Source organism: Strix uralensis, chromosome 24 (genome assembly GCF_047716275.1).
Source record: "Strix uralensis isolate ZFMK-TIS-50842 chromosome 24, bStrUra1, whole genome shotgun sequence".
NCBI lineage: Eukaryota > Metazoa > Chordata > Aves > Strigiformes > Strigidae > Strix > Strix uralensis.
The window spans coordinates 7,876,878-7,895,087 of NC_133995.1; the positions used below are offsets into that span (position 1 = coordinate 7,876,878).

General features: G+C 49.7%; 1 protein-coding gene across 1 annotated transcript; it reads right to left on the reverse strand.

Annotated features, from left to right (window-relative positions):
- Positions 1 to 2,942: 2,942 nt before the first annotated feature.
- On the reverse strand, positions 2,943 to 17,408 carry CD34 (CD34 molecule). Its single transcript, XM_074893822.1, has 8 exons — positions 17,042 to 17,408; positions 11,485 to 11,628; positions 10,473 to 10,756; positions 10,286 to 10,363; positions 7,660 to 7,807; positions 7,309 to 7,349; positions 6,423 to 6,587; positions 2,943 to 4,713 (listed from the first exon to the last, which is right to left on the reverse strand). Exons 1-8 carry the CDS (start codon positions 17,118 to 17,120, stop codon positions 4,522 to 4,524), a joined length of 1,131 nt encoding a protein of 376 aa, XP_074749923.1. The 5' UTR covers positions 17,121 to 17,408; the 3' UTR covers positions 2,943 to 4,521.
- Between the last annotated feature and the right edge of the window lie 802 nt (positions 17,409 to 18,210).

Sequence of the window (18,210 nt, forward strand, 5' to 3'; positions counted from 1 at the left end):
GTGCCCTGGCTCCGCCGGCGCTGCTCCGCCAGCTTCTTTGCCATCAGCCACCTGAAGCGTAACGCAGGACGTTTTCAGAGCCTGCCTGTGTGTCTGCGTTCCCTGCGCTTGGATGGAAAAGCCTGCGTGGCCTTGCAGCAGATGGTGCAGCAAATATTGTAGAACTCCCACACGAGTTTTGCAGGATCAGGCATCGAACAAGCAGATGGGAAGTGGATTGATGGGAAATTCATTTTAGAAATTTCATTTTAGATGTTCCCAGTTCCTAGAACATGAGCTTCAAAGCCCACTGTATGTATTACTCCTTCCATAATTTTCGGATGTTAATACGTTAGCCTCTGGTTGGTGTTACCAGCACCCGGGGCGCAGCAGGGGGCTGTGGTGGAGCCGGACTCTTCTTCAGGCGCTGCCTCTGAGTGGGGACTGTTACCCGAGTACCAGCTGTCCTCCAGAGCAAAGCATTACCTGTTTTAGCAGAGCACAGCCAGCAGATAGCAGCATTGTTATATATAATATACCCTAGACTATTTCTGCTGCGGTTTCAAAGTCATGCAGAAACCTTGGTGCGTTTAAGTCTGAGACCGTGACCCTTCTCCACTTCCCTGCAGCGGCCGGTGGGCACCGAGCTCCCGCTTAGCTGGGCCACAGCTGGGGCTGCAGAGATGAGCACTTATCTGCTATAATTGGAAAGAAATAGTATTTCTGTAGCCTCTAAGCTAAACAAAATTTCATAGGGGGTAAATATTTCACAGCGCGACAAGGCATGCAAGGTATCTACCCTTAAACCAAAATTTTAGCACAATGCTCCAGTAAATCTGTCCCGGCAGATCTGGAGCACGGAGAGCACCAGGGGAGCTCATCTTTTTCTGGGGGTCTCCAAGGCTCAGCACAAAGCAAAATGCTGGGAACTTCGAAGGGCCACAAGTTGGAATTGGGTGTTTTGCTGCTTGTGCCAGGCTGGTCCTGCTGCTGAGGGGTCTCAGGCATCGGGGCGGCTTTTCCCAGTGCTAAATCAATGAAAAAGAAATTAGCAACCAGCAAACAGAGAAAGGAGCTACTTTGCTCTGACCTGGGACGTGCTGTTTTGCTGTGAGGGGCTTGTGATATTGCAGGACAGGAGTTTTCTCACCTGGAAAGGCTGTGCTGTTTTTATTATGAGAGGGATGGGAAATCCACTGAGGGACATAGTTAATAAGACTTAATTAAAACTAGTTTGCTCTGATAAATTTGATTGGCTTCAACAATGCACAGAGCAAGCCACCTTCACAGTAGCATTTGATGGCAGTTCAGATAGGAAGGTATTCCTTCATTTCTGAAAAAGTCTGTGATGTCAGCCTGCAGAAGGATTCAGGGGCTGCTTGGATGGGTGTCAGAGCTCCTGCTTCTCTTTCAGGCTGGGCCGTGGGCGCGCCATTAATGGCTGTGTCAAATTTATATTCAGCCTTGTGTATGTATTTGTTACCATTCTTCCCCAGAGGATGCTTTCATGATGATTATTTTCATCAGGGCAAGTCATGCTGATAGAAGGGTCCCCACGAGCTAAACAGACTATATATACACTATATATGGACAGGAGATGAGATCATGAATCAGGCAAGAGCACTTGCATCAACCTTGAACTATGTTTATGGGAAAGCAGGTCACTATTGGAAGCTGAAATGGATTTAGCCCCCCAAAAGCCTCCAAAAGTGGCCCAAAAGCAGCTGTGAGCCCACAGGCAGCACGGGATGGCGAGAGGAGGAGGCTGCCTGGCAGACGGTGGGGACGGCAAGGAAGGAATGCAAGGAGTTTGATAAGGAAGGAATAATAATAATAACCTTTTCAGCTGGGCCAGAGCTGAGCCTGCCTGTGTTTACACACAGGCAAAAAACTTCCTGAGCTGGAAGAGCAGCCTTTTCCGCTGGCTCGGCACCGTCCCCGCTCGGCCACCGCCGCTCTCGGCATTTCCCTCAATCTGGATGTTTTAGAGAAAGCTTTTGTTTTGCCAAAGCAGTTGACTGTAACTTTATTGTTTCTGCTTGGCTGTAGGACATACCCTGAGCTGTGAAAAATGCACCTGACGTTTGATTAGATCTCTTACTTTTGATGCATCGAGTGGTGCTGATTAGATAAACAACTGCCAAAAAAAAAAAAAGCGCCAACCCTGGTTTCCTATCCTAACCCACAGTGCAAATCAAGCCTTCGGGAGAGCTTCCCATGCACCCGCAGCAGCTCTCTTGGGAGAGAAAGTACTTTCGTTTTCCTGCATCTGTTCCCCCTGCAGCCAGTCTTTCGGAGGTCAGATTACCCCAAACTCCAACAAAACTGGCAGTGGTGATTTCCAGCTGTATTCAGTACCCCCCAAGAAGCCTCTGTCCAGGAAACAAGCACTAGGAAGGGTCGGGCATCCCAGAGAGGGGGGGGGCCGAGTCAGTAAAGATCCCCAGCCCCAAAGCTCCTGATTTCTGTGAAGCTCCAGCACCTTCACAAGAACAGGCACTAAAGGACCACCATGCATCGCCCTGCAAGTTCTTTGAGGCAGCAACCGTTGCTGGTTATTGCACAGTGCACAGAGTGATGAAGCCTTCATCATCTTCATCTTCACACACACACACACGCGTGCATGCACACCCTCCCCTCCCTGCTCTCAGGTCAGACCCCAGCCCTGCGGATCACTCCCTGAGCCTGGAGTCTCATTTATTTATCCAGGAATTAGCTGGGCCTCTTAGACATCAGCAAACCAAACAAAGGGGGTTTAACAGTGTGCTGTACGTCACTTGTCCTGCGAACGCGTTTGTTGAAAGACAGGGAAAATGTGCACGGAACAAGCCACAGCCTTTAGTCACAGTGTTTCTGCTGGGAAGCAACCTCTCCACGAGGCGTTGTCCTCTCCTCGCGCTGGCACACGGCGCAGCCAGAGCCAGGCATCCCGGCGGGATAAACACGCTGTTGTTCCAAGGACACAACGGAGAAGCTGATTTTTAATACTCCATTTTTTTTCAACTGGGATTATTTACAATGAGATTTGGGAGAAGCGATTCACACCAAAACAAACAAAACCTGCAATATTTTAAACTGTGGTTAAATGACTCTTGCACCCATGAAAACAGCCCCAGGTGATGACAGATGTTGCTGTCATTCCTTTAAGCACTGTACCAAAAAAAAAAAAAAGCCTTCCCCTCAGGTGTTCAGCACTGACAAAAGGTTGCAGTAAATTCACCAGTGAGAGGGTACATCAGCTTCAAGGGCCATTTTTGCCCTTATTTCGGGTGTGGAGGTCACTGCTGGTGCCAGCAGAGGTTGTGGTCTGACCAGTGTCGGTCTCGTGGTCTCGCACCATCAACACCGGCCTTGCACGACAAGAGCTTTGGCTCCCAAAAAATGAGCTGCACTTGCTCAGGACGGAGCACAAACCTGCCCCTGGGCCCCGGCTCTCACCGAGCTGCCTGTAGCTCGACCTCAGCGATGCAGCTTGCAGCACCACTCGCCTCAGGAGCAGGATCAGTGCAGAGCTAGGTGGGACCTGCTCCTGCTGTTGGGATTTTGGTGCTGGCCAAAGCCAAAAAATACTTATTTTGTTCATGCAGAGGGAGAAACACCTGTAGCAGAGCCAGGTTTCTGTCTAGCATTCATCCCACTGGGAGCCCTTTGGCATCTTTTACCCCCACAGTCCTACCCTAAGCACTAGCCCCCACGTGTCAGGAGGAGGGGGGGGGCACTGCCAACCCCAGCCCTCTGCAAAGCCGTCTACAACCACATCAAACATTCTCCATCTCACTCAGGTGATTGACTACTGGCTCTGCCTTGTCAAACACCATCTCCAGTCCCTGACGTGAAGAGACTGGGGAGGATTTTTACTCTAAAACGACTACCTGTGTACTAGTAGGATTGAAAAAAGAAACAAGTTTGAGGTCTATTCACATTTCAGCCTTCAATTCTGTGTGGAAAATTTTACACAGAGCTTCAGCAAATTCTGCTGGAGTAGGAAATAATAAAGACCTAAAGCACAAGGAGGAGGATTAAATGCCTGGTGATCTTAAAAGAGGAAGAGATCCTGCACTTAAACATGAAGATGAGATAAAAAACAACTCTGTTAACCAAAATTATCTGAAACCTGAGAGGTTTTTGTCACTGAAATCCCAATTTAACTATTTCAATCAGCCTAACACACTGCCACCAAAAATTCTGGCTGTTTGGAGTCTGGCTCAGGGCTTCTGTAGCTTCAGTCTGCCTCTGCTTAAAAGCTGTTCAGGGCTAAGGGCACTTGCGTTTCTCATTATGTTCTTCTAACAACAAAAGCAGAGAACAGCTGCGAAAAAGTGTCTTGTGTGGTCAGTGGGAGAAGCAGGAGGAGGCAGAGAAGCAGGTCTTTGTCAGATCTGGTGCTTAATGTGCTTTAGGCTGATTTTTGAAGTTCATCACAGAAATAATAATAATAATAAAAAAAGGTCTGCAATTCCCTAGCTGTCCATAGAAAACTCTTGCCCTCCCTTGTCTCTCTGCTCCCCGTAGTTCACGCTAAGGATGCCCTTCTCCGCTGGTTCACATCTCGGTGTCGGCGGGGCTGTGCTGCCTGGCTGAGTGGCTGTTTTTGGAGGATGCTTGGCCAGTCCCGTTCTCCTGAGTCCCACCGTTGAGGTTTGGCTTCTCCTGCAGCTCAGGTTGCTCTTGGGGGGACATCATCAACATCGTGTTTCTCTGGCTACCATTTTCCGTGTAATATGGATCTTCAGCCTAAGCAGGTACATAAATAACAAAGGCAGAGTTAGGGAAGGGAAAGGGCTGACAGCAGCCGGCTTTGATTGCAGGCAGTGGCTTGGCTGGCTGCCTGCGCTTCCTGGACAGGAGGTACAAACAACGGCAGGCATGGGAACCTGCTCTCGCTGATGAGAAGGGCGACAGGCCCTGAACCATGCCGTGGCAAGACGAAGCAAGAAAACCAGACAGGAACTGCATTTTTTTTTTTCCTGGACCTGAAAAGAGAAGCCGTCAGGTTTTGTTGTTTTCTTATAACCAGGTTTTGGAGCTGACCCAGCCTTGGGTTTGCAAAGCTACCCCATGACAGACCACCTCTGCTTTCCATTTTGGCCAAGTAAGAAGCACCACTGAATGAAAGCTCTGGAAATTGCCTCTTTTTCTTTCCCCGTCCTTCTTTCTTGCAGCCTGTAAATATATATACAGCTCGCAGCAAGGTGCTAGCAGAAGTGCAGGACTGCACTCCAGCAAGTACAAAGACACGCTGCGGGGCTTGTTAGGGCTATTGCTGGAGGACCCAGAGCAATAGCAGAGCTGCCTCCGTCCCCCCCCGCCCATAACTCCCCACGTGTGGCAGGTCTGACAGCAACACAATGGGTGCTGGGGGTCCTTGGCCACGACTGGCAATTGCCAGCTGGTAGCAGGTGGCCCCGCTCCTTGTTTGCTCAGCAGCACCCAGCACACACAGCAGGCTGCCGGGCTTCCCTCCCACCCCGTGGTCTCGCTCAGCCCCTTTGCTGACACCCTTGGCCATGGCAGCGAGGTGGGGGTGCTGGATACCTCTCACCCAGAAACTGGATTGACACTGCCACGCATTTACATGGGCAGCTCCCAGCCACACTTTTCATTGCCCTTTCACTTGCTGCCAGCATTCAGGAGATGGTACCTGGAGGCAGCAGGCTCGAGAGCCCAAGCTGCAATGTCCCTGCCTCTGACACATGCACTTGCCTTCCCATCGGCACGTTTCGAGAGGATCCTTTTGGCAATGAAATAACCTAATGGCTTCCTGGGACACAACTGTTCACTTGCCCACGAGCAGTGATGGGGGAAAAGCGTGGCCTGTCCTCACTTTACAGAGGGCTCATGTCCCTGAAAGTCACTGGTAGGGAAGAGTCCTCAGTGTTCAGCCTGCCTGGAAAGGGGAAAATGGAAATAGGAAATTTTCTTTTTCTTTCTTGATATATTTTATTACCATCACTTGTTAAGTGAGGGGAGAAATAGCCTTTATTACAGCATCGGTACAAGACAGACATATAACTCAAACTCAGCGAATGGAAAGTTAAAGTGTGTCATTTTAATGACAAATTCATAAGGTTTTGGTGTCTCTGGAGGGGTCTTGCTGGATGAGTTCTTACTGCTGAGCAAAAGGAAGTATTAGACCTAGAAATACAAGTGAGGAGGGGGCGGATTTCCCACAGAAGTGATTAGCTAACAGTTAATTTTAGAAGGCACGAGGAGAGGTTTCCCTTCATCCTGTACGATCTGGCCTCCCTGCTCCTGCCCTTCGCCTTGCCCGGGCTGGCCCAGTCCCGGGTCACAACGCCCCGTGTGCCAGCCGAGCTGTCACGTCGACCTGGGGACAGGCTGAGGGCACGGAGCACAGGGCACAGAGCAGCCCCCTCCTCTCCCCGCCCCGGGCACCCCCCGGCTCCTCTCTAGCTGCTCTTCTGCCATCTATAAGCACTAACCAGCCTCTCTCCCGCCGGGCTCCAGCTCCGCCGCTTCATCAGGAAGTAGCCAGCCAAGCCCAGGAACGCCAGCATGAGTCCAGATGTGACCAAGGCGATCAGGGTCTTCTGAGAAAAGTCCTGGTGGCTCCTCACGCTCCCCCATTTAACGGATTTTATTCCAAACTGGAAAAAACACCAAAGAGAGCCGGGAGTCTGACAAACAGGAAACATGTGCATCTGCTGAACAAGCACCAGGCTTAAAACAATGCTGCTCTTCACCTCCTTGTTAAACTGCACGTAAACAAAGCTGGGCTTTGCTACCCAAGCTCCTGAGCTTTACACTTGCCCTGTGAGCTCTCACATCCTCATGGTCTCAGTCCCATCCTAGGTAGGATTCTGTGCACAGGGAAATGTTCTTCCTTGGAGCAGAGAGCTCAGGCCCTGAGCTTTAGAGCGTGCATCTGCACGGCTGGAACGTCTCTGTGCGCTGCTGTTGCAGCTCTGTGTACGGGCACCTACAAGCTGATGGCAGCCTCACTGGAGTGTTGAGAGGAGGAATTAATTAAAGTCAGTGTGGTACTTTGAAGAAGCAGAGTGCCAATTACATCCTAAGAGTTATTGTTGGGATCTAGGCCTTTTTAAAGAAAATACTACAGAATTTTACAGTAACTATTTCAAGCATTTCTGCCTTCCGTGGTTGTGTTAGTTCTCTTACTGTGCACCACTGCCTCGCTGCATCACTGGCGGTTGGCTCCAACCATCTCACGTGCCAACGCTCAACAAGCCCCTCCGAGATGGAGGCAGGTTCAGTCTGCCCCAGCCTCAACTGACTGTCTAAAAATCTCCTTTCTCCAGCCACTCAGGCCATCCATTTTTTCCAGCTGAATTTTCTTAAGGAATTTACCTTTTCCCAGTGAGACTCCTGGAGCATATCTGCAGCAGGATCTGCAGGGTTTAAAACAGGAGAGGCACATTACATAGAAGGTCACACTGCAGCTAATGTCAGCATGAAAGAGCCTGGCTACTGCTGAAGAAGGAGGAGCTGTGAGCCCCTTCGCTGCTCTGGAGGCAATGCCGTGGCTCTGTGGATCTAGCAAGACCCCAGAAGAAAGAGCAGGAGTTGCAGAGAGAAGTGTCCTCACAGGCTGTAACTGAGGATTTGTGTCCCACAGCCTCTCCCCACAAACAGTCCCCTCTCCCATAGCCCACATCGAGGTCATTATCAATGACAGCCAAAGGAATTAGCTCAACTGACCTCTCTCACCGACGAGGATGAGGAGCAGACAGTCACGGTCCACCTCAGACTTGGCCAGTTTAATCTGGCAGGGGGAAGGAACACGACGGGTGCTGTTTTCACATATTGCGCTCCATAAGTCTGATCCCTTCATCTCTAAAAAATGTTTCTGCAACATTTAAAAAAAACAGGTATTGAATCAACCAAACCAAGTAATTCTCTGTCTCAGCTATACTGATGATACTACTGGTAGTGTTGTGCATTCACCCTTTGTGTGTTGGTGGCTTATCTGTGCTGTGCAAACTGAGCAGAAGCAACAAGAAGTGACAAACAGCTCTGGGCTGGGTGTCAGACCTTCACCTCCCACTTCACCGCTGCTTTGAGCCCCAATACCAGCACCTAGAAAACGGAGAGGCTTATTTCTTAACTTAATGAGAATAAATGAAATGAAGAAGTTATTCGCAACTCTTGCAAATGTCATTTAAACGAAGCTAAATTTAGGATCTGAATTGTATGGCAAGTCTCTCTAACTTTTGGACTGAAACAGCCGCCTGAAGAACCCTATTGTTTCAGAGTCCCAGGCAGGGGCTGGGAAAGGAGGGAAATAACAAAGAAGCATTGAGCCTTCCTGTTTAGGAAATGTCTTCAGTGTTTTTGCTAGGTTGCTGATCAAAGGCTAGGCAAAAAAATACAAATTTCTCACATTTTAGAGCTGAAGCGACTCTTGGGTGGAAGAGGAAGAGGAGTGAGGAGCTGCAGCCTTTCCCTTCTGCGGGCCAATTTCTGTATCAGACAGGATAGGCTTTCTCCTTGGGTCTATTTTCAGCCACCACCAGGCTTGAAGACAGAGCCCACAGTTGCTAAAAGACGTTATCAGCTTCCCTAACATCCTCCCAGCTGGGGACATCATCTGAGCGGTGGCTGTGCCCACCCGCTCGCGACAGAGACCGGCTCGAGCTGAATCCCCCATCCTGCCCCTACCCGCCACTCACTCCCCGGGAGGTACCCACCGACGTGGGGCTGCGAAAGAGGAGAAAACCCTCTTGTCTTGCAGCACTGTGCAGAGCTGGGCAGCTCAGTGCCTTCCTCTCTTTGCCTTAGAATTGCCTCAGTATTGTGCTCAGATTGCCACATACTCTTAGCATACAAAAATGCAGAAACTTGTCCATGGGAGAATAACAAACAAATCATTTTCAGCTGTTTCTATAGAGCTTGGCTTGGGGTGAGAAAGGCCAAGATGGAACAAGAGACCCAAGTGTGTATTTTCCTTTCTCTGCTGTGGAAAGAACTCATCGGAGTGTCAGAGTTTCCCTTTGCAATTAGCAGCGCTGGGTGCCAGCTTATTGCTCATTTGCTTTGGGAAAGGCCAGGAGGAAAGAGAGACACGGCACGGTCCCTCCTATCTGCTCTCCTCGCAGACGCTCTTATCTGGTTCCCAGGTTCAGCAGCTGCTGAGCCTGAGCTGGATTTTCCCTCTCAATGATTGCTGAGGTGGAGGGTCTGCTGTGGGGTGAGAGCTCCCAGAAAAGCACGGCTGGAAGTGGGGCAGTTTGACTCGTTTCACATGGAGGGAGGGTCAAGAGTATGTGCAATGAGCTACGAGCCCATAGGATGTTCTGTATGGTGTAGATGTGTCCATTGATGTGTATGCAGGTATGTAATGCACGCATAATGTGCATAAGCCTCATGCCCAGGCAGTGCCATTGCCCACTAGCTGGCATCTGGGATCAAGATGCCTCGCTCCCGCAGGAGCTTCCAGGTGAATTCTTGCTAAAGTGCAGCCCCCGTAAACAGGAGCAAGTCTAAGTGCCATTTAATCCCCGATTTGCAGAGAAAAGCCAAATAAGAATTCCCTCATCCTAAGTGGCTGGCTGACCAGCAGAAGTAAAATTAATCACTGTCCTTTTATACCCAGGGCATTGCCAAGCCTGCTGTCCCACAAGATCCAGCACCATCTGCCCTCTGTTGCAGGTTGTGCCCCTGGTGTGAAAGGTTTCTTTCCTCCCACCCACAATAGTGTCTCAGCCAGACCCTCTTGGGCTTTTATAAATTCTTCATTTTTGGTGCACAAGGCCAAGGGCAGTTACAGAGAGCCTGGGATTCCCTTAGGAGTCGGTGCAGATGGGGACACTGATCAACCACCCGTGCTCCTTCAGATGCACTGATTTCTTTCCTAGGGCAGTTGGCAAGACAAAAAAAGGCATTTGCATTCCCAACAGGGAAGAGGAAGAAGAAGAACAAAGGCAATTTCCCGTTAAACATGGTGGGAGATCCTTTAGAAGCTAAACTGACCTCAGAGCTTAATCATGGAAAAGGAGGTTTTATGCAACCAGGAGGTTGCATTTCCCCTGGGATCACTGTGATCATCCCTCTGGGATCCTCCTGGGACCGCCGTGATCATCTCTTTGGGATTTTCCTGTGACTGCTATGATCATCCCCATCTCCATCCGTTTGCACAGCTCAGATGCTCTGGCCTATGGTGTGAGCTCCCCGCCCCAAACCAACCCCCCAGGTATGGTGGGTGACCCCATCCCTGCAAGTCTGAGAGCACTGTAGGAACCTGCCCTGAGCTCTTTTCTTGTAGCCCCCCCCTCCTCCTGCACGTCCCCCCATTAGAGACACATGGCCGCCCAGGGCTGCAACTCACGCAAGTGTAGGACTCGTTGAGCTGCAAGCAGATGGCTCCGGTGTCACTCACTTCTTTGACATTGTGGCATGTGATGTTCTGGAAAGGAAAAAACAGGGTGGTGGTATCAGTGAACTGTCGGGGCGTTGTGAGACAGGCCCAGCCTCCTCGTGGTCCCACAGCCTGCGGCGCCCAGCTGCATCCTCACCTTCGGGCTGTCCCTGACTCTCTGCAGTGGCGTGGTGGCAGCCGAGATGGGAGGATGCCCCGAGGTGGCAGGAGAGCTCGTCAGAGCTGGCGTGGACCCCAGGGTTTCTGCCATCGTGCTGGGTCGTGTTGCTGGGCTCTCGGTTGTGGGGACCCCTTGGCTCGTGTGATTTGGTTCCGAGGGAGTGCCCAGTGGCTGCGTGGGGGCTTGGCTGGGATGCGGACTCGTCTGCTCACTGCTGAGCCCCGAGGAGGTGGGGTTGGTTGCCAGGGACCCGGCCACATCTTCGGTTTTGAAGAAATGCAGTGAAAAGGATACATGAGAAAGCTTACGTCCCCTAAAATCAGTGCGTGGCATTGCAATGACTGAAGTACAATATTGATTTGTCATAGCCAGCAGTACCAGAACGTGTTAGTGGCTGTATAAGAAACGCGCATTAGACTTGCTTCAGTTACCTAATTGTTACATGCGCTTCATAATCTGTTTACAATGGGCTAATTTCCTGGGCATACGCTGCACCACAGCAAGGATGCCATTGCCCAACTTCCCTTGCATCGCCCTTGTCTCCCCCTTGACCCAGAGTCTTCAACAAGATGTATTGATTTCAAACAGCATAAGAGAAAGGCACCGTACATCTGTGCAAGGGTCCCTGCTTCAAAGCCCTTCAGAGCCTTGGCTTCTTACCGGAAAGGCTGGCAGATCTCTTACAGCTGCCATTTGCTGAGCAAAGAATAGGTATGTTGAGATAAAAGATTAATGAGCATTTTGTCCCTTCATCTCTTGGCTGTTTTGAAAAGGATGGGTCTAAGCTGCCCGTCCTGAAGAGAACAGTGTTAGTTTTCCCTAGGTGGAATTTTTTTGACAGGATTAAAGCTTTTGACCATACTATCAGGCTCTTTTTTGAGAGCACAACCATGCACCAACCGTGCAGTTTCTTAGGGCAAGCCTAATAAATCTGATTATTAATGAAAATGCTACCAGGAATCACGGGGGGAGCGAGGGCAGCAATTACCAGTTGTCTCTGGTGTCAGCTTGGTGCTGCTGGGGGTTCCGGGGGTTCCGGGGGTTCCAGGGGCTCCCGTGCTGCTGGTGTCTTTTGTTCCCGTGGCCATGGCTGTCGGTGTGGGGTTGTTTGTTGGGCTCCCAGAAGTGTTGCCTGGGGGCAGAGGAAGGTGTTAGGGGCTACTGTCCCCCCATCCCAGCCCTGAGCCCCTGCCTGCCCCTGAGGGTCCCTGTGGGCAGGGCAGTGAAGCATCATCTGCTTTCACAAATTCACTTTCTTACCCCAAAATGGCAGGCTGCCTTAGAGCTCATAGGGGAAAAGCTCAGAGACGAACCATTTCAGCTGGGCAAGTATCATTTTTTGGTGCAGGCCCTGTAGAAGCTCTGGGGCTCCTGGAACAGCGCTGGAGGACATCAGGCTCATTTCTGCCCTCACCCTGCCCCATCCTTGGCCTTACTGAGGGATGCACAAAGCTCTGCACAAAGCTGGATTTCATAGTAGTTTGGGTTTATAATCCTTGGAGGAAAGACTCAGGCCTTGGAAGAGATCACTTGTGCGTCTCAGGAAAAATAAGTTGGATTTGCAGTTGCAGGCACAATTTCAAAGTAAATAGAAACATTCCCACTGGCTTGGGATCAGCTCTGACTCATGAGCAAAAACATCTTTGGAGGTAAAACTGAGTGTTTGGAGAATGGTTTGCTGTTCTAACTTAAAGTTTATATATTGCTTCCTGGTATGTTATAAAGATGACACTTCCAGCTTTTCCTTCTGAAATGAACTATATGAGTCAGTGAAAATGCATTTCTTCCCATTTCTTAACCTTTTCTATTCTTAAGATCTATTTTCACTTTTAACAAACAGCTTCAGTCTCTACTCCAGGGCTGTTGCTGCTTAAGATTCTTATCGATACTAAAGAGAAAAATCATACAAAATACGTTGTTTCATTTATATTTCTGCCCAAGGGAGCCTGAGCTCCAAGAAAAGTTACTTCATCCTTCCAAACAACCCTTCGAGATGGAGCAGCACGGACAGGTCCCGATCAGCCGCCCGGCGCCGGCACCAGGGCAGCAACCGCTGCCAGTTAAACGTGGGTTTATGTGTGTGCACGGCAGTATCGTGCACCTCAGTATTGCCCTGGCAGGAATTTCTCTATGTTGGAATGTCAGTATTTTGCTGGATCAGGTCCAGAGAACCTGGATGGTTTATGAAAAGCAAAGACCGAGAGCACTGGAGTTTATTTTGGCGGTGGGTGGCAGCTGGCAGAGCTGCTCGGCTGTTCCTGCAGCCGGTGGGTGGTTGTATCGGCGGGTGCTGAGAGGGGAGTGTACCCCAGCCCGGCCCCATGGGACTGACGGTGCTGGTGCATCCCATCCCATCCCATCCCATCCCATCCCATCCCATCCCATCCCATCCCATCCCATCCCATCCCATCTCATCCCATCTGTCCCACTCCATCCCATCCCATCCCACTCCATCCCATCCCATCCCATCCCATCCCATCCCATCCCATCCCATCCCATCCCACTCCATCCCATCCCATCTCATCCCATCTGTCCCTCCCCATCCCATCCCATCCCATCCCATCCCATCCCATCCCATCCCATCCCATCCCATCCCATCCCATCTCATCCCATCTGTCCCTCCCCATCCCATCCCATCCCATCCCATCCCATCCCATCCCATCCCATCCCATCCCGGCCGGGCTGCAGCTGCTCTGGGCGCGGGAGCACGGGGGGAGGTGGGGGCCCTGCCGAGGGCTCGGCGCAGGTGTCTGGAGCTGGGATTTAAGTTCTGGCATGGCTTTTATTTAAGGGAGAAGTTTCTTCTCTCCAAGACAATTCAGTTCCAACTGGTTAAATCACCAAGTTTTTCTGATGAATTTTAACAAATCAAAAGCAGGAGGCATGACTGCATGCCCAGAATAATGAGTAGCACAAAGTTAAATCCACGCTTTGCATACAGCTTTGTGTTTGCATGAACACTAGCAGGAAACTTGACATCACTAGAACAATGTAGCACCTGGACTTGACCTCCCCAAGTGACACAGCCACCCAAGTACCTTTGAACTATTCCAGATGTCTGTAAAGCACCAGTGGTATTACTAATCAAAGTCTTTTCACCACTCAATATCATAAATTGAAGCCTGGATTATTGCTCAGTGTAATTTGCGAGAAGACCTGTCACATAGTATTTCTTTTTCTTCCCTTTATTGTAGCATATGCAGGCACTTCTATAGAACACATGGTTTTTTGAAACCTTAGGACTCATGAGATAAATAATGATCCAGATGTGGGCTGGATAATCCACATGGTGTTCAGCTAAAGTGGGTCATTTATTGCACCATACATTTTTACTAGCTTTGCTAAACTTTGTCACTTTGTTAGTATTAAGGGTTTGAGAGTTTAAGCCAAGCTATTTATTAACCTCACAGAAATCTTCACCTGGTAGTGCTGGCACATGCAGGAGCCAAAGCATGCAGATATGTGAAAGAAAACTGTACATCACAGTACCTATTGTATTTACCTATCTAGCTTTTAAAAAGTAAATGCCTTGGATTTTTAAAGATATTTTAATAATGGGGCTTAGGAAGTATCAAATCAAATAAAAAAATGCAACGATATAAATGTTAAAGTAGTTGACTTGGTCCAACACTCATCCCTGAGCACTAAACCAGGACCATAGAAGGCAAAACTCTGAAGTGGCAAAGGCTCAGGAAACCAGCAAAAAGTTTCCATAATTTGAGCCCTACTCTGCACCCGCAGGAAATTAAAGATGGGGGTTTCTGCCCTACACCCCCCCCCCTCCCCTGCAAGGTGGAAGGTGCAGCCCGCGGGGGACGCCCAGCCACGGATTGCACCTCCCATGCTGGTACACAAATCTCTTGGTAAATATTTTGGTAAACCTTTTGCTAACTGGGTGCCTACTTCAGTGCTCTGACACAGAAACCCTGTGCCCGGGTAGTCTGGGTTTAACAAAGTCTTTCTCCAAGTCCAGCGGGTGCTCTAGAAGCTGCAAGGGCTGCGGCTGAGCTCCGGCAAAGGGCTGCAGGTGAGCCGGCACCAGTGGCTGCGGGAGAGGAGGGTGAGGAGGGTGAGGAGGGTGAGGAGGGTGAGGAACCGTGGGACAGTGGGCTCTGAAGCTGCAGCCAGCCCAGGCTTCCCGCAGCAGCTCCTCCGAGGCTCCAGCCCGCATTACTCATGCCTTTCCACTTTTACTGCTCTCAGCCATGTGGCAGGAGTTCAAGCGGGTGGAGCCCTCTTCCCTCTGGAAATATCTGATAAAAATCCCTTCCCTCCCCCTTTTCCTTCTCCCAGACAGGATATGGGTGTGGGGCCGCAGTCACGCAGGGCGCGCAGGGCAGGGGGCTGCGGGGAGCCCCCCGAGACAAACCCCAGCTGCTGGACCAAGGCCCTTGGGCTTGGGGCCTCTCCGGCAGCTGGGTGCTGCTCGGGAGCTCGGCACCTTCCCGGGGACTGAGGCTGCTGCTGGCTCGAGCCGTTAGGATGAGCAGCCCTCTAAAGGGCATTAAACTCAAGTGGCTGTGAGTTTTAAAGCTCCTTTTTCCTTCCCTGATTTTTAGAACTTTTCTAGGTTTTGCGAAAGGAATGAAGGAAAGAAAGAATGCTTTAAAATGACAAGAAAAGAGGGGTTTAAAAAAAAAATCGTTTGGCAGAGGTGAATAAAAAAGATATAAAAAAGAAAGATAAAAGATCTTCTAAAAACCAATTGAATTAGGTACAAATAGAATATATACTCTCTTTCCCATATACGTTCTGAGACGAGCACAGGACAGCTCTCCACATGATTTATCAACACCCAATTTTGCCATCATGACCGCTCGCAGCGTCATGGGCAGAGGGTCCTGGAGCAGCCCCAGCGCATCGGCCCGCGCTGCACACCACCGACGGGCGTAAACCTTCCCACCCTCGTGGCAACTCAGCGGTTGCCCAGAGGATCAGGCAAAGCCCAGAACTGAGCGTTTCATCAGCGACCTGCTCCCCGCGAGCCTGGACGAGGCGGCTCTGGAGTCAGATGCAGTTAGCAGCTACCTGGTACCCGGCCTCCATCCTCCCCACACCGCGTCCACGCGTGGCATTTGCACCTGCACCAGGCTCAGCGTGGCACCAGGCTCAGCGTGGCACGGGTTTTTGCCTTTTTTTTTTCCCCTGTAAAACACGTGGCTTTAGGTGAAGGTGTCCTGGGGGCAGGTGGAGGCCGGTCGTCCCACCCTTGGCAGCACTGACTGAGCACAAACCCCCAGAACTGGGATTTCCATTGAGAGCTGCACAGCTGAAACCTTGGCTTAATTCACTCGGACTCCCCAAAGAGGTGCTGAGCACGCAGAGCCCCAGGGGTGAGCTCCCTGGTCCTTCTCTGCTCTGCACAGCAGCTACATTGGACAGAAATAAACCTCCACTACTTTCCAGCCAGTGCTAATAAAGCCCTGTAATATCCTGCAGAAACGTGGAGCATTGGCTCTGCCGCCAAAAGGAATGACATTTTACAGCATTAAACCCCTCATTGCTGGGTAGTTTTGTCTTTACAAAGGCATAGCTTTTTATCACTTCTTGTATTTTATCACACTTTGTACTACAAGGAACTCAGGTTTCGCATTTCAGGTAAACACTTTTGTCTTACACCCTCGCTTGCTGCTCGCTTCAGCCCAACCAGACAGTCCTGAATTTTATTTCTTTCAAATAAAATTGTTTTTTTCCTTCCTGTAAAATTAACATAGACTGGAGGGTCAGGCACAATGGCTCGGGTGAGCAATATACCTTGGCAGCAAAGGGAACATGAAAGGAGCGCTGTGAAACAGAAGAACCAAATACAGCAAATTCTTTCAGTAGATCTAGTCGCTCACATTCGTGTGAGTAAGGAGAAATTACATTTGAGGAGACACTCACAGGTTCCTGGCTCCTGTCCCAGCACACTATGCAGCACTCAGAGTGCTGCTTCACTTTTTTTAGTCCCTTTTTATTACTTTATGGTTGTTGGGTTTGGGACAAAAATGATAATATTTCCCTAAAATATTACCCTTTAAAAAACACTACCTAGATAAAATCTCTGTATTATTATTCACTTTTTCATATGATGAATATTTGAAGAGCTGGAATAGGAGATTTTAATGTTTATGGAGAGTCATTTGATTTTCAGAAAATGTTTCGTTCCTACCACAAAACAAACGTAAGGCTAATTTACACCAATGCAGACTGAGAAACGGCTTGGACTGTGGCTGCACTCTACAGCTTTGCATGCTGCATTTGCATCCCCTTGTAATATTACAGGGAGCTCTTATAGCCTGAGTCCTCTCCTTTTCAACCCAGCAGCGTTTTCTGTTTGCAGCCCATCGCTGTGAATGTCTTGGCCACGATGCCTGATGCTGTTCTGTAAAATGTCACTGCGGTGTTCGCTGTGTGACGCTGCACCATCCCCGCTAACCACTCATGAAAACGCATTCCCCCGAGCTGCTCTTTCAGAAGTTACAAAGAAGTTGCCCCATGCACTAGTCTCACGCTGCTGTTTCTCAGTGCTTGTAACCCTGCGGTTTGCTGCAGTCAATACTCACCAGACAACTCCACAACACAGAACGCAATCCAGAAAAGCTGCCTCCACTTCATTATTTTTAAACTTCCCAAGAACAGCATTCCTGCTCGCAGCTCCCACTAAAGCTGGATCTGGTTGTGACAGCTCTTGGGTTTTCAGTCCTGCAGCAGCTCTGAGCTCATGTAGCTTGGTTTTAGTTCAAGCCTTTGAGATCACTCGGTTGTGGGGTGGGTTTCTCTTCAGGGGTTGTGCTTATGGTTCAAGGCTGCGAGGTGGAGTTTCTCCGATTTGATTCCACGGTTTTATATAGTTCATGGCAACCTCACTATCACTTAGGTAATTTTCTCCTCCCCACTTTCCTGCCAGCGCTTCAAAACAAACACAAGAGCAGCCCTCTCCCCAGCAAAGGATCCCAAAGCCTCGCTGGGCTTAACTCTTTCCTGAGAGCTGCTTGCTTTCCCGTTAAAGCGAAGGCTCCAGCTGGAAGGAAGGATTAGAGTGGAGCCTGCTGCTAAACTTCCCTCAAAGCAAAGTAAACACAATCTGATGAGAGCAGAGAAGTGGAGAAACCCCAGGTCCAGCCACCGCCAGCGAGTCCCGTGCATGGTCCCAGGGCTGTGCTGTGGAAAGGGGGGAACTCTGAAAACTGAGTTCAGAATCAGAAATTTTCACAGCAAATTAAGCAAGGAACTCAAGGATGTGAAATCATCACTGACCTGAAGAGAAGTAACTCCATTAGCTTCACTAAATTGACTTCGGTCAAACAGAGAGCACGAATGAAATGGTTTAGAGAAGGTCTGGGGGAGGAAAAACCCACAGGCAAAAACTTCTGCATAAAACCTGGAGCAGAAGAGGGACTTGAGACTAATAAATAACTTCCTGGAGCTCATTTCCATTAATAACGCATTATAGAAACATTAAAAACAGTATAGAAATACTGACTTCAGTTTTATTACCAGGCTGAACTTTACCAAGTGGAAATGGTTGGCCCTGGCTCTCCGGTTCTCCAGTGGCTGCACCACAGGCACACTGGGACCAGCTCTGGAACCGGCAGGACGAGGGGTGCTCTGCAGCAGGCAGCAAATGGGGCTGAGTCAGTGCATCCTACCATGGCCTTAAAGGAATATGGGTATTTCCAAGAGTATGGATTTAAAAAAATATTTTTTTATTTTTTTATTTTTTTTTAAATTT

What these genes read in the sequence shown, in the direction of transcription:
- CD34 (XM_074893822.1), bottom strand. Translation starts at nt 17,120, where the DNA reads ATGCTGTTCTTGGGAAGTTTAAAAATAATGAAGTGGAGGCAGCTTTTC. An exon ending in GAGTCAGGGACAGCCCGAAG is followed by an intron (nt 10,364 to 10,472) that starts GTGAGGATGCAG and finishes TTTCCTTTCCAG; the next exon opens with AACATCACATGCCACAATGT. An exon ending in TCAACGAGTCCTACACTTGC is followed by an intron (nt 7,808 to 10,285) that starts GTGAGTTGCAGC and finishes TAAATGTTGCAG; the next exon opens with AAACATTTTTTAGAGATGAA.